The sequence below is a fragment of the Xiphophorus maculatus genome, chromosome 15 (assembly GCF_002775205.1).
Source record: "Xiphophorus maculatus strain JP 163 A chromosome 15, X_maculatus-5.0-male, whole genome shotgun sequence".
Lineage (NCBI taxonomy): Eukaryota > Metazoa > Chordata > Actinopteri > Cyprinodontiformes > Poeciliidae > Xiphophorus > Xiphophorus maculatus.
Window position 1 is genome coordinate 13,032,107 of NC_036457.1, and position 16,178 is coordinate 13,048,284.

The 16,178-nt window shown below is 37.3% G+C and overlaps 1 protein-coding gene across 1 annotated transcript; it reads left to right on the forward strand.

Annotated features, from left to right (window-relative positions):
- The first annotated feature begins 7,157 nt into the window (after positions 1–7,157).
- On the forward strand, positions 7,158–10,844 carry LOC102222088 (zinc-binding protein A33-like). The gene is made up of 7 exons (XM_023347293.1): positions 7,158–7,190; positions 7,323–7,805; positions 7,919–8,014; positions 8,094–8,324; positions 8,415–8,437; positions 8,812–8,930; positions 9,046–10,844. Exons 1-7 carry the CDS (start codon positions 7,167–7,169, stop codon positions 9,579–9,581), a joined length of 1,512 nt encoding a protein of 503 aa, XP_023203061.1. The 5' UTR covers positions 7,158–7,166; the 3' UTR covers positions 9,582–10,844.
- The last annotated feature ends 5,334 nt before the right edge of the window (positions 10,845–16,178 follow it).

A 16,178-nucleotide genomic window follows, 5' to 3' on the forward strand; every position in this document is an offset into this window, starting at 1 on the left:
TGATATTCTAACTTTTAAATCATTTTCCAAATATTTTATTTCAAAACCTATTCAAAAACTACTATAGAGTCACTGATCTATGGAGAGTTATGCACAGCTCTAAAATTCCTGGTACTTTGTGTGCTATAAAGTTCAAAGTAGAAGAACAAATTTTGGACCACAGAACCAATACCGACAGATGATATTGCACCCCAAATTGTCATTTGCAGTAGAAACTTAAGACTGGCCCTCAAAGAGCTTGGTTCTGTGTCTCTCCACTCCTGATCCAGATTCTTGGGTGCTGATTTATCAGATGAAATACAAATTTACACATTTTCTTCTGAAGAGATGACTTTGGACTTAGAAACATGCAGCAACAGTCGAATTAGTGGACCAGGTAAAAAGAATCTCATCTGTGATTATAGTTGCTAAAATATATGTTTGTTTTTTCACATATTTCAGTGACATAAGACAAGGCAAGTGACATTTGTGGTTCATGTTTTTGATACGGTATGTCTGTGTGTGATGGGATTTGAGCCACTAAATTCACACGAGGTCCAGCCTTATGTGAATTTGCCCAAAAATCTTGACATTTTGGGGCATTTTGACATATTTTGCTTGAAACATGTTTTGTGACTTTGCCACCAGGTACAGGGTGTTAAAAGTTGACTGAAGGCCAAAAGATAATATTTCCAAAATAAAATCCCATTTTAATCGTCCTATCTCAAATTATAATCTCAATAAAAAAATAACACTCTCTCCATATCAATTCTTTACATATATTTCTCTCTTTATAAAATGAGTTTGCACATTAAATTTATGTGTAAATTTAATAAGTCAAATTCCTCAAATATAGGATGAAAAAAATATGTCCTAGCAAATACAAATGCTAAACAAACTCTCCTGTTTAAAATATTTTATTGCATTAAGTATATGTTGACTATAAAAAGATAAGCTTGGCTAAATAGAGTTCCTGAACAGAAACTGGAGAAAAAAGAAAAGAAGAGAAAACAAAGCCATTGCATAACTTCATCATATCTTGTTATGGTAAGATGTCACTACCCAGTTGTTTCATAACAGGTAAAGAAAAATGAAAGATTTGGTCTTTAAAAAATAAACTAAAATGTTTCTATCTTTCTTAGACTTTATGGATTCTGTGGCTGGCCTCAGAGTTTTCTTTTGCCAATCTTTAATTTATTTGAGAGTATATTCTCTATACACTCCCTTTGATGAATGCTTCTGTTGATCTGGAGAGTCCCCTGATGTTCACACACTCAACCTCCACCCACACAGTGAAGTGAAAAAAGATCAGGACATCCTACAACAGCCTATATGTTTCAAACATATTTGGACATGTGGATATTTTTTTAATATACACTTAAACCACTATGTGGAATTTAAATAATATAAACATCAATAGAATAGAAGAAAATACCTTTTAAATTACTTTGTAAAATGGTTTTTAAAAAATCAATGTCTGGTTAGGAATAAACTAAGACACCCACATTTATTCTTTTTAGGATTTTGAAGGAAGATGGTTTATTTACATTTTTGTACAGTTAGCCATTTTGCGGCCTTCTGAAAGATAATTGTAACATCCCATATGTCTGGTTATAGAAATAAAGGGTTAGACAAAGGAGTTTGAAATCAGCAACTTCACAGTCAGAAAAATATTTATACTTTAAATGTTCCAAATATTTGTCAAGCAGGGTCATGTCATTGTTTATATATACCTCCTCCTCGCCATAGTGACCGCAGACATCACTGCTGTAGCTTACACCTTCATTTCAGAGGTGTTTTAAATTTTGCCACAAAAACATATGTAACAATCTGGCACAGGTTTGTCAAATGCATTGCGGGAGGTAAGCCATTACATTTGCATCATCCTCCTCCCAGTGTTTTGCCCTTCCTGATGATCAGTACATTTTGCATATCCATGAAGACAGACATGGTACATTTAGTGCTCCTGTTTGTAGGTCAGGTTTGTGCATGATATCAAGTTTTTACCTGCTTTTATACACACAAACCTTCATTAAATCAGACCCTTAGTTTTTAGGTTACAAGCAGACACCCAACTGTTTTGTGTAAAACTGTCCCCCTTAAAAAAACAATTCTCGTCCCATATGAATAAGAGCAACCCCAGCTGCCACCACCATCTTTTATTGAAGACATTTTTATATGCTGTTAATTTTGGAATTGTGACCCAAAGGTCAAATGGGTTGTGTCAGCCCAAACCAAGCAAACCTATGTCTTAGATTTAACTTTAAGACTTTTTGGATTTTGTGGCTCCTGTCTTTCTTCACCGTGAAGAGGTTCCATTGCTGGCAGTGTATTTATTTTTTTATTATTATTATTACTGATTCTTCTCCAATGAGAATAAGGTTCAGCGTGATGCTCTTCTCCCCACACCCAGTAGCAACAGAAGACCCCCCTCCAAGCCTGAAAACAGCCATTCAGTGATTGACAGACTCTGGCCGAATAAATTGAAACCTCAAGCTGCAACAAGCCCAAAATAGCAGGAAGCTGTCGGTGACCCGCGGTCTCTAGTGCCTCATGTCAGCAAGCCTAAAAAACTTGGCAGAACATTTTGAACGGAGGAGCCATGTACAGGTGTTGTGCATTTCTCTCAGATGTGTGTGAAAGTGTGTGAAGGAGCCAACAAGAACTGATACACACGGATGGTTTGACCACATCAGCACAGCAACAAGTTAATTCAGCAAGTGCAGCTTTGATAAAAAACAACAACAAAAAAACAACTCTGAAACGTTTGTTGTATCTTGTAAGAAAACCCATTGAATCTCCTTAATCAGAATGAAACTTCACTGGAATTTGACATTTTTGACAGATGGATCAGTGGGTTTTTTTTGTTCTCCAGTGGGTTCCCAGAGGTATGTGTGTGAATGTGTTTGGACGGACCAAGCCTCAAGACGATCAGTGTCGTAAGGGCCGCAAATGCGTGTGCCAAGTCACAGAGCTCCAGGCTCCTGCTAAGCGGAGGGAGGCGGGTGGGAGAAAATGCCATTCAGCTGGCTGCTATTTATAGATTTGTGAAGAACTTGTGCACAGGCTTGGTCGAGGTGCTGACGACGTAAAACGAGAGGACGATTCCAAAAGTCGAGTGTCAGGGCACACAGATAAAAATACCCGGTGAAAGATGGGCCTGGTCATTAGTAGAGCGGTGTGGCATGTGACATGGCAGCATTTCAGACGTGATTTATGATTATTACTACCGCTAATCTATACCTCGCCTCTTCCTGTGCCTGCCTTCTCAAATTGGTTCACCAAATGTTATGGCGGACGGGGGTTTATTTCAGGTTCGTAAGGCATAGAAACAAGTCAGGAGTGTTGTGGACCATATTGTGCCACAGGACAGAATGCAACCGGAGCAACGGTAACAAATTAATGTTTGCTGATGGGACGGAGGCGCGATGTGTAAAACATCACAGGCTGTGGTGATAATGAGCTCTCTGCAGGGCTCTGCCCTCTCTAACTGCCAGAGCACGCTGCCACAAAGAAGAACAAAGGAGAAATTTAACGCATCGTAAATTCCTTTAATGACCTGCTGCAAAGCCGCTGCTACTCTGGTAACTTTTGAAACAAAAACGTGACACTACATAAGCCTGAAATGTCCTTCGTTAATTCTTTTATGATCCTTTTTTGGGGGGATGGGCTGAACAGATTGGAAAACAAAATATCTCTCATTCTTTAATATATTGTACATACTGGCTTTTGACACTCCCTGGGACAAGTATTCAAACTTGATTTAGTTTTTTCATATTTGGTCTCATTACAACCACAAACCTCAGTGTGTATTTTCCAGCATGTTTTACTATTAAAATTGCTTCCAAAAATCATTGCTGCTGGATCATTTCACCCTGAAATGAGGACAGCCCAAATAAATCATGAAAAGCCCGAACCTAACATATTTTTGTTTTCAACATAATGCACATGTACTTATCTTGAGTCAGGACATCGCAGAACTGCTTTCTGCCACAATTAAAGCTACAGGTCGTTTGGGAAATGTCTCTGCTAACTTTGCACTTCTTGAAACCAACAGTGTTGTCCATTCTCTGCAAAATACTTTAGCTCGAGCTCAGTGGGAGTGGATGGAAAGCATCTATCTTGTCAGTGATTCTCAGATGGATTGAGGCATGAACTTTGACTGGACCATTCTAACAAATGACTTACATTGCACCTCTTGTGGTTGGGTTAAGGATGATTTTCAGAGTGAGCTTTCAGCCACACAGCTTTTTGAGAAAGCTTTTTATTATTAATCCTGAAAACATTAATGGCTTTAAACTGAAAATAGGGCTTATCGTAGGCCTTCTTTCAACATAGACGCTCTTCCAACCACTCTTGCATAAAAACTAGATTTGTAGAGTGCATGACTAATATTTATCATATTAACATATTTTCCCACCATAGCTACTGATCTCTGCAGCTCTTCCAGCTCTTCTTGGCTACTTTTCTGATTAATGCTGTCATTACCCGACCTGTCAGTTTATTGGACAATTATATTTCGGAAGGTTTGCGGTTGTGTCATATGATGAACAGTGCATCGTGAAATGTTGAAAGTAGGATATATTGTTTAAGAATCAAACTTTGTTTTACACTACTCTATAACTTTTTCCCTGCTCTGTCAGCTTGTCAATCTTCATCTTCCTGATGTTGTTTCTTGTTTTATGTTCCCGACAAACCTCAAAGGCCTTCCCAGAACAGCTGGATTTATGCTTTACACACAGACTCTCATTACTGATTAGGTGATTATTATCCTAATTGGTCTGAATTAATTTACTTTAGGGATTTCAATGTAAAAGTGCCTGAAGACAAATAAATTCCATTCTTTAGATTTTTGTTTATATTGAACTTGAAATCTGTCACTTTTATGATTATCCTTTATTACATTTTAGTTTCTCACATAAAATCCCATTAAAGGTTGTAGTTGTAAGGTGATTAAAATATGAAGGTTTTCCATGTGCATGGACTGGGTTAGCAAGGCTTTATGTACGAAAACCCTTTCAGATTTCACTCATGATTTTTTTGTGTGTGAAAAAGTCTCCTAAATTGAATTTTTTTTAAATGTGTTTCTCTAAAGGCCTGCAGAGAAATGTAACAGTTTTTTGTTGAATTCCTTCCCAGTCTTTTGTCCCTCCAGGCATATGATGGAGCAGATGTCTTACTTATTGAGATTTTGATCAAGTGAGTGTGAGAGCAGCTTAGAGAGAAAAAGTGGAAAGCAGAAAAAAAAAGAGTGATGTCCCACATTTAAGCTTTAGCAGACTTTTCACTTGTGTGCAAGCTTACGTGTTTGTGTGTGAGGAAGGGGAGGGGTGAGACGGGACATCAGAATTAGTTTACCATCAGCTGCGCCACTGCTCACGATCAGCCCCGATCCCTGCTCAATATTTCCCCCAGCCGTCTCCACCTAATGGCGGCTCGGGACGGTTTTACTGCGGCACTCTGGGGAGGCTGCAGGGGCCAAATTCAGAAATCTTGGCTTTCTGTTCACCAAATGTTTTATGGTTATAGATTCAGCATTTAAGCATAGAAACAGTCACACAAAACAGTTATTCCTGCTCTGCTATTCCCAGTTGTAATAATTACACCGGCCTGGAAGAGGAAAGAAAAGAGAAAAGTTATGTAACCGACCTCACTTGGTGACAGATTCAGATAACCTGTTGCGCTGACAGCTAACCCCAGCACTTAAACACTAATGATATTTTTAACAAAAATTACCGAAAAAAAAGTGATTATCGTGGGTCATGACGAAGCAGATCAGAACATGGTTAAATACTTAGTTTCTCTGCTTAATGTGCGCTTTAGAAAAACAAAAGGAGACTGCACATATGTATGGCTACCCATATGCTTCCATGTTAAAACATTTAGCCTGTGATAGCTTTTGCTACAAAAGTCAAGGGGCAAATCACTTGTAAATTTCACTGCTGAGAAACCAGCTTATTCAGCATGTGAGTGCTTTTATGAGAAAAATGTCAGAGAGAGATTTGGCTGGAAGATGTGACGAAGGAATAAGATAAAATGTCTGATTGGTTGCATTTTTCAAACTTTATGTCATGTTTAACTCACATTACATAAAGTCGCTTTTTACTGTGAAAGCGACTTTATGTATTATTTAAACTGTCTGTACACATTTCTATTTTTAATTTAATCCAGGGAATATATGGGCCATGGGTAAGCAGACGCCTTATGCTTGTTTTGCATGAAAATAAGCAGGAGCGATACCAAGTGTAAAACAAACAAGAAAATGAGAAATACATGATAGTGAGATAATAACAAAGAGATATGGATGAGTGAGGCGATAAGAAGGAGAGATACAGACAAATCAGACGTAAAAAGGGAAAAGAGCTGACAAATGGCGGTGTCAAATTAATGAAAAACGCTCATCAAAAATTATACTTTTAATGCAGAAATGACAAGGTCATTTCTTACTATACATCCCACTAATAGCGCTAAACATGAGTATTTCATCTTTTCAGAACTGTGACACTTATTATTAGTTGCACTGTGAAACACTATCAAGAGAAATGGTCTCATACTGGCCACGTTTTGATTCAAAGTGTTTACTGAGAGTTTTCCCAGGTCTGAGTTTCCCTGCATATCCTGACATCAACTGGCTCCACAAACAACTGTGGGGCAGCTTCCTCTACAATGAACACAACCAAAGCCAAATACATTTAAGCCTTTCCACCATTTTGGTTTTTTTTTTAAGTTTAGCACTTTATTTGAACATGTAGATTTTATTTTCTCTTATTTTGACATGAAATCATACTTGCGTACAAGTTCAGCTTTTGGTAGGTTATTTTCCAGAAGAATTTGAATTAGGCTGAATTCATTAGTTTTCATAATCAAATCAATAGTTACAGTTGATACTTTACCTTTCCTATGTGATACACTAAGTAAGTAGGCATTATGATCTTCCATAGTTCCAAAGAAATGCTGCTGACTTGACCGTCTCAGACCTGAAAAGAAAAAAAATATTACATTATTTTGTAATGAATAAAAAAAAACTTTTAACTTTACTTTAGCTAAACACTGAATGCTTTTCAGAGCCATGTATTTTATTGTATTTTTTTTTACTTCAATAATGTAATTGTTCATCGTCTTGTTTTAACTAAAGAATATTTTGAATACAAAAAAAAAAAAAACTGCTCCTCCCACTTCCTCCTTGGATGACGGTTGTATGTAATGCAAAGGTAGGGCTGTCAGCATATATTGAAATTTTCTTATTTTGTAAATCAAAAAAGGAGGAGAATCCAATAGTTTGTTATTATTGTTGTTGGGGACTTGATTTGGTTTAAAAAAGCGTGTCTACTTTTAATTTTCAGAACCTTTTCTGTCAAATACAAGTGAGGCGCAGAAGTGAAAGTAAATCAACCGAGGAAAACAAGCTAGAAGCAGAGATCAACAAGATGGCTTCAAACGTCCCACAGTCTGAGGCAGAGTGCACATGTCCTGTGTGCTGTGACATATTTACTGATCCTGTTCTGTTGCTGTGTGGCCACAGCTTCTGCCAACACTGCTTACAGGAGTGGTGGAGACAGAGCTCACTGAGAACATGCCCTGTCTGTAAGGAAATGTTTCATTTGACTCAGCCGCCTCGAAATCTGGCCCTGAGAAACCTGTCTCACTCATTGAAGCAGGAGAGGAGAAAGAGAGCTGGATCCAAGGAGATTTGTTTATTGCATGGTGAGAAGTTCAAACTCTTCTGTCAGGTCGATCAACAACCCATCTGTGTGATTTGCCGGGATTCGAAAACACACACAAAACACAAATGTGTTCCCATTAATGAAGCAGCAGAGGAGTACCGTGTAAGTATCATGTGGTACTGAAGTCAAAGATTTAACATTTTAATTGCTTCTTTATGCTGCAAAAGCGCAAGAAGGATTATTACAACTTTAAATTTACAAATAATTTTTTACAGGTTAAAATCCAGATAAATGTTAACAGCCTGAAAACTAAGCAGAAAGTTTTTGAGTCGCAAAAAAGTAATTGGGAGAAGATGGCCACCCTCATCATGGTAAGCCGTAGGAGTGACATGCGCACACATTAAAAGAACTTATCAAAACTTATTCTGCTGCCATTTGTGCTCCTCTCAGCTACAGGCTCAGCAGACGGAGAAAACCATCAGAGGAGAGTTTCAGAAACTTTATCACTTCCTGAGCAAAGAGGAGGCAGGTCGGATAGATGCGTGTCGGAGAGAAGCAAAACTTAAGAGTGACTCAATGAATGTCAGGATTATAAACCTAACTGCAGAGATTTCTGAGCTCATGGAAAAAATCAAAACCATAGAAGATCAGATGAGAGCAGAAGACCTCTCATTCATCCTGGTAATTACTAAATGAAATGAAATGAAACAAAAATAATGTTAAAGAAAAATTCATGTTACAATTTGCTTTGTTTTGTCTTTTCTGTGATAGAGTGCAAAATCAACACTGGAAAGGTAGGTTTTCTGAATTCTTCACATTGGAATCAGCCAGAGGAGGGTAGAGTAGTGAAAAGTTTTACCCCAAGTAAAAGTAGAACCACCTCAGCATATTTATCAATTAAAAGTAAGATGTCATCTTGAAAAGAAATTACTCAAGCAAGAGTAGAAAAATATTTGGTGATAAAACTACTCAAGTTGGATATAGGATCTGATGTAGTATTTTAAAATGATGTCATAAGACAGACAAAAATACAAAGTTATGTGCTGTTATTTTAAAGAACAAAATGAAAAAGAACATCAGCTGACATAATTGAAATCATGAAATTTTACAAAAGAAAATACAGGTTAACTTTAGGTATTTATATTTAGAAATGTTTCCTTGTTTTCAGATCGCTGTGCAAGCTGCAACAACCAGAGACCCCAGAAGGATGTCTGATTGATGTGGGTCAGCATGTTGGAAACCTTCAGTTTTCAGTCTTAAAAAAGATGGCTGAAATATTAAAATACAGTAAGAAATTTTTTGTTTCCTCTTCACTAAGTTTTGTCTGTCTAATCATCAGAGTTTGTATTTTAACAAATAAAAGCCTATGTACTTAACATTATTTTTTCTTTCCCCATTATAGCCCCTGTGTTTTTGGATCCTAACACTTGTTGTTGGTCTCTGACTGTATCAGAGAACTTAATCAGTTCAACAAAAAGTGATAAGAATCAGCCAGGTTACCCCAACCCAGAGAGAATGGGTTGTCGTGAACTTCTCGGCTATCAAGGTTTTAACTCTGGTAGACACAGCTGGGATGTAGAGGTGGAGGTGGGTGATTTCTGGGCTGTGGGTGTGGCTGATAAAACTACGAAGGACAGATGGGCCATGTACATTTGTGTTTGTACCGGTGTTCTACGTAACCTTAACAAAATGGATTATATCACTGAAATAAAAGTAGAAGCTCTACCTCAGAAAGTCAGAGTGCAGTTAAATTATAACGAAGGAATAATTTCATTTTTTGACCTTGATAGAAAAAAAACAGTTCATGCCATCAAATACAGCTTCACAGAAACAGTCTTTCCATACTTTTGTGGCAGTGTAAAAATTTTACCATCTGATACAAGCGTGAGCATTGGGAGAACCCGTGGCCATCTCAATTACATGTTGCTCCAATCTTAAAGGCAGCTCAAAATAGCAGAATGAGTCTTTGAAACAGATTTTTTTTTTCTGGTGTAGATGTATGACCACACTTTTAAATCTTGAAGTTCTTGATAAACTGCAAACTTGCAACAGATTGTTGCTTCAAACAAGAAAGGTCTGAAGCAGCAAACCTTGCTTCAAACCTTGTTGCTACCCTAACTCTAATCCTCCAATGTTTGTAGTGACAAGTAAAATGTGTACTTTGAGTTAGCATAAAGTGAACTCTATTTCATTGTTATTTACTGTTCCTAATTTTTATCTATATCTACTTTGCTTCATTAACATGACAGGTATCCAGCAGTGATGTACAGTTGTATAAAGCAGGACAGAAAGCTTCAGACTGTCAGCAAACTGTCTTAAGTGACAGTTTGCTATGCTTTAGATATGATCTGCAAGTAAAATACATTTAAAAAAATCAACACTTGCTAGTGTGAATACCTACAATATCACTACAGTGTCCCATATATCTGGCTGCATGTATAATTTATGCAGATTTGTGAAGTTTTTCTAATCTTGTCTGGGGCCACAGTTTATACCAAAATGATCTTTAACAGATTTAGTTTTAAAAGACTTTATTTTTATTTAAATGAGACTTTTCTCAAAAGATCAAAAACAATTTCAACTCTGAAAAAAATGCTATTTTTCTTCACATTTGAGTAAGAATGTCACCTCAAAAATTACATATTCCTCTCTTAAGAAACATAAGAAAAATCTTTATTTGTGTTATAGCAATCATTACCTCATCCTAATTGCTGACAAGCTTTTGCATTTTTCCACATACATTTTGTCTTTGATAATGAACTCCAAGTCTTTGAGACTGGAAGGTCTATAACTTTCTACTTCATTTTGTTCTTTATGGCCACCCTGTGAGTGCAAGTTGCTCGATAATCCTGCAGCTCAAGATAGGCATTGCTGGAGGATATTTCTAATCTTTTTTTTGTTTGTTTTTAATTATTTTTATTTTACATTTGCATATCCTCCTCCCAGCATATGTTTTCCATATTCATGGAGGAAAACTCACAAAATTTAGAAACTGAATGCTGCTTTTCCATGTTTGGTTCTGGAGATGCAGAGTAGAATTGTGGAAGGTTGATACAATCACAATCGATCTTTAATGTGTTTCAGTTCTAACGCTGTTGTTGTAACAGTCTTATAGACCCCTCAGGTCTTTTGGTTCTGGTCTGCTCTGCATCCCCAGAACCAGAAACAAACACTGAGAAGCAGCATTCAGTTTCTATGCAAGTGAAATATGGAGCAAATTTCCAGAAAACTGCAAAACAGCAGAAACACTGACTTCCTTTAAATCTAGACTAAAAAACCACCTGCTTAGAATTACGTTTGAAGCATAATCAATGAAACATTAATCAATAAACAGATGTGTAATGACGGCAAAGTGCAATGACGTTGACTGTGTGTTCTACGTGTGTTCTATTTTTGTGTTTTTGTGATGTAAAGCACTTTGAAATGCCATACAAATAAAATTTCATTGATCGATTATCATTGTTGTTTGCACATTTGATAGGTAAAGGCTTTGTTTTGACCTTGAAAAATCTTCTTATATTAGCCATTGACCAAAATGGTAATACACACACACACACGCCCCCACGCACGTATACGCATGCACACTTGCAATGGCCGCCCTCTATGTTCAAGTGCTGTGATAAAGAGCTGTCTGGTGTTCCCTCACTCTTGAAGGCCCCTGGGAGTAGATCAATACTGGCTCAGCATTAAGTTACAGCTAATGTCTTCACATTTTTAACCAGGCAGTGCATGTGTGTGTGTGTGGGCTCTGTGAGATGTGTGTGTGTGTTTGTCCCTGACATGACCCAAGTTATAATTATCATTAAATGTCAATGAAGGCAATAGGAAGAGTGTATCTCGATGATTCACAAAGCCCTAAATCACAGCTGCTCCTATTGAAGAGGAAAGAAAAGCCCTTACTCAAATTTGTGTAGTTCTGATTATCAGAAAGTATTTAGTGCATAAACTTCCCTCTTTTATTTTTACATTCCCAATTGCACAGCTGAGTCATATTGAAGAAGTAAACGCTCAGTAACCTGTGATTTTAAAGGTCTACATCAAGTTTCAGGAATACTGATATGCTTTATCAGCACATTGTAGAAACCACAAACTTGGATATTGTTTTTGATCTCAGTTTTTAGAGAACTCAAATTTATCTCTAACAGGCACACAGAATTACAGATCCTCTACCATTTTTATATGTGAATATTGCCATTTCAATAAAAGATGAAAAACAAAAAATACATTAGCAGAAAATGATACCAGAGAAGGAAATCACATTTTCGATCAAGACAAGTGTATAACATCCATTTATAAGTACATTTTGCAAAATATTAGAAGATTTTCTACAGTGTGTGGTTTAAGTTCTTGCTGCTATACACTATGAAAAAAAAATTGAAAGAAGGCTACAATTTTATTGTAGGGGAAACCTGACCTGAGCTTTTTGAAATGGTCTAGCTTTCACAAAAGCTTTTGTTTTTTTCTTTTTCTGAGAGAAATGTGGGGCAATACACTCCAAAGTAATTACTTCTTATAAATTTTTTTATTTACTTGTTTAAATTATTGTAACATTTAAAAAAAAGTTTTTTTCAGTGAAAGTTAGGTAGCAAGGCCCTTTGTTACTTAACTTTGAACTGTGGGAGGGAACAGCAAAGTACAGGATGACTGATGAATGCACTTTTTTCTTGGCTGGACATGTAAGTTTATATGATTGTTTATCATGCGTGTTTCTGTGTTGGCCCTGCAGTGGCTCTAGCTCCATTCACGTAAGATGTGGATAAAGAAAATGAGACTTATACATAGATGAGTCTGGAACTCTTTAAATGTTGCAAATTCAAAGCTTTAAGAGTTGCAAAATATAATAACAATTATTCTATGAATTTAATCAAAAACCTATCAACTAATAATATTCTTTGTCCATCCATCCATCCATCCATCCATCCATCCATCCATCCATCCATCCATACATACATAATGTTTACATGATACAGTTTCTCACTTCCAACTTCCCCTCATTTCGCCATCCCAATCAATCTCTCCCTCCCAGTCTGTAATGCACTCTTTCATGTGCTCTCCTATTTCTCCCCATCTCTTTGCTGCCCGTTCTGCTTCACCACGAGGTCTCCTGGCTCTTTTGTAGGCCCTCCACATTTTTGGGCGTAACGTGATCCCCTTCCCATTCCTCCCTGGGGTGGTCCACTCCTCTCATTCAAATAACAAGCGGTGGCTGAATGTAACCAATGATCGGAGGGGAGACAGAGAGCTAGATTTAATAATAGAATGAATGTGAACAAGGATTATTTGTATATTCAAAAGTGATTACTGCTCATATCTTGTCAATGCATGACATAAACTCAAAAGAGGCTGCGGATGTATGATGAGTCATAGGTGAGAACGTGTTGTTAGTTTCTGTGCAAAATTGGTTAACCAGTCCCATATGTTAAAATGGTTCTCAACTTTTCATGACTTATTATAAATTACTATACCAGAATTATGTAGAAATATAGTTTTCTTATGTTACATGGGGTTCAGAGAAGAAGCTATTAGAAGTCAATATCTTACCTGTGGTAAGATATCCATGAACACTCTCACTTCTGTGTTGAAACGCAAAATATTTATTATCATAACAATTTGCAAGTAACTAAGTTTTACTTTTGATTGAGAAATAAGAACAAAATGTTGCTCATGCATATTAGGTTCGGGGTGCACTCTGGTCAGGTTCATCACAGAGGCACGCAAGCGAAGCAGTCATTAACACCCCTAGTCAACTGGTCATTATAATAATCACCTGTTTTTATATTGTGGACGGAAACTGGACTAACCAGAGAACCCACATTTCCACAGGCAGAATAAAAAGGCTGAAATAAATTCAAACAGGAGGCTTTCTTGCAGTTGTGCAACAAAGCAAACCACCACTTCACGTTGAAACTGTGTTATTACATCAAGCATCTCAACTTTTTCACAAAGAGTCGTGACCAGACTGTTGGAAAGTGGGGTTGATGGGTGTAATGATGTTGAATCAACGGTAATGTGGCAGGCAATAAAACCAAATCAGTTTAAAGACGTTGAAATGTTCCAAAATAGCTAAAGGAAACGAGAGCTGGTTAATATGTCTTCAGAGATTCATCACCCATGAACAAAAAGTTCCACATTACCAAGTCATTTGATCCATTGTTAATATAAACATAGTAATTACACAGCCTTAAAATTGTGCTAAGTATCAATTTCACAGTGGCTTTGGCGTGATCATGTACTTTCAGTCCTGTTGGAATGAAGTGCGTCTTTAGATTTGTAGAATTTAGCTAAAAATATAATTTAAAAAAATGTATAAAACCACAAAGGTAAAAATATACTGAACATTGTTCTTTTCATATTTATTGTAATTATCTAGGCAGGATAAATGAAACTTTTTTTGTCAGTGATCAATCATGATCCAGCATTCCAAATGACTAATCTTACTGGACAAAAGTTAGGATTTTTTATTTTTTATATTTTTACATGTGGAAAACCAAAAATCTACCTGGAAATATTGAACAAATAAATCCTAACTGAACGTTAAAATATTTTGTTGAACACAGTCTCCCCTGGAAAATTAAACATCCATTTGCACTATAACAAATGGATGACATCATGTCACGTAGGACCTCAATGCAAATAAAAGAAATTTCTAACAGGAATGTGTTGTACGGAGGTCTAGCTGCTGATTGGCTGCACAGAAAAAGGATGGAGAAAGCACTAAGCAAGGAACCGAAAACATAGCTTTTAGTTTTGGATAGACATCACGTGGACATATTGATGCGCATGTTTGGTGTTTGACGAAGACACAACGATACCATTGAGTCAGTAGCCGGGCCAAGACAGTATTATGTTGCTTGTGGGCGCAAAGTTTCTCAGGTAAGAGAATATGCTTTAATATGCTTTTAACATTTTGTGTCCTATGTCAGAACAATATCTGCTGGTGTCTGGAGACTGTGTAAGTAAATTAAATCATTAACTTCTTCTAAATTCACAGGGCTACATGGTGGCACAGTTGGTAGAACTGCTGCCTTTCAGCAAAAAGGTCTTGGGTTTGAATCCCGGCCTGGGAACTTTCTACATGGAGTTTAGGAGGGTTCTCTCCAGGTTCTCCAGCTTCCTCCCACAGTACAGAAACATGACAGTTAAATTGTACATTTGAACTTCTCCTCCAGTCAGCACATTAGTGACATCATCTATAAGTGAAATGTTGTGAGAAAACTAACTGTAGATAGACTTATAAGGTCTTACAGGGAAGAAAATTGATAGATATTGCATTTGAACATCAGAGTAATTAGATTATAAGCAATTAGAAAACATTGTTGCCTGAAGGCTTTTTTGTCACTTTCTGCTGTAGAGAGCTGTGGCCAAACTGTTGCCAGTCTCAGGGCAACACAGAGACAGACAGGACAGACAACCATGCACACACACACTCACACCTAGGGAAAATTTAGAGAGACCAATTAATCTAACAGTCATGTTTTTGGACTGTGGGAGGAAGCTGGAGTACCCGGAGAGAACACAAGGAGAACATGCAAACTCCGTGCAGAAGGACCCCGGGCCGGGAATCAAACCCAGGACCTTCTTGATGCAAGACAACAGTGCTACCATCTAACACAGTGCCTTACCTCTGTGATATATATATATATTCTGCTGTTTTGAAAAAAACAACACCATTATTGTCTGCAAGAGTTCCATTTAACCTTTTCCTCGCCTGAGTTTGCTTTCTTATATGCAACTTTAATTATAAGAACAACATTTGTCTCTGTTTAGATTTCTGTTTTGTAAAGCCTTAGCTAACAGCATCCTCTTTTCTACTGCCTCTTTTATCCTTTATGTTTCATACCAACAATATCATTTTAAGACTTTTTTTTTCTCCACCCCTTATCATTCTCTACCTTCATGCGGTGCCACAGAGAGCTCCGTTCACAAGGTGGAGGCCCCAAGGGAGCTTCGGTAACCTGGTCTCCTCTACCTACCAACTGCTGTGTTGAATAGAGGGTAGTGTTACACATGCATGCTCACCCCCCCACACACACACAAACTAAAACAGTAGTTCACATAATGAAATTAACAAACCCACCAGGCTATGCTCGCAGATATCAAGTCAGATCTCTTTCTTCTCTGCAAATTGAAGGAAATAAAGAGTGAAGTAGAGGAAAAATGACAAATGGTGATAATGCCCTTGCATTGGAACTTTTACATCAGACTCCATTGTGTTTTTAAATGCAAATCAATGCACTACATGACGGACACTGTGATCCAATAAAAGTACTTCTTCCCTACATTTCAAAAGCATTTTGAAATGAAAATAATTTCCCCGCTCTCGTGTCACTTCACAGAGTGCAAATGTGTTTAATCAACGTTGAGTTTGTGTGTGTGTGTGCGTGTCTTGAGCCCGTAAAGCTGTTGTTACTGGCTGCTGGAGTTGAGTCCAGCTCCAGTTTGGCTGCAGGCTGCAAACCTCAGACTTATACACACACACAAAGTGGTCTGTTAAAGTGTATGGAGGGAATGTTGTGGTCACACCTGGGAATGCTC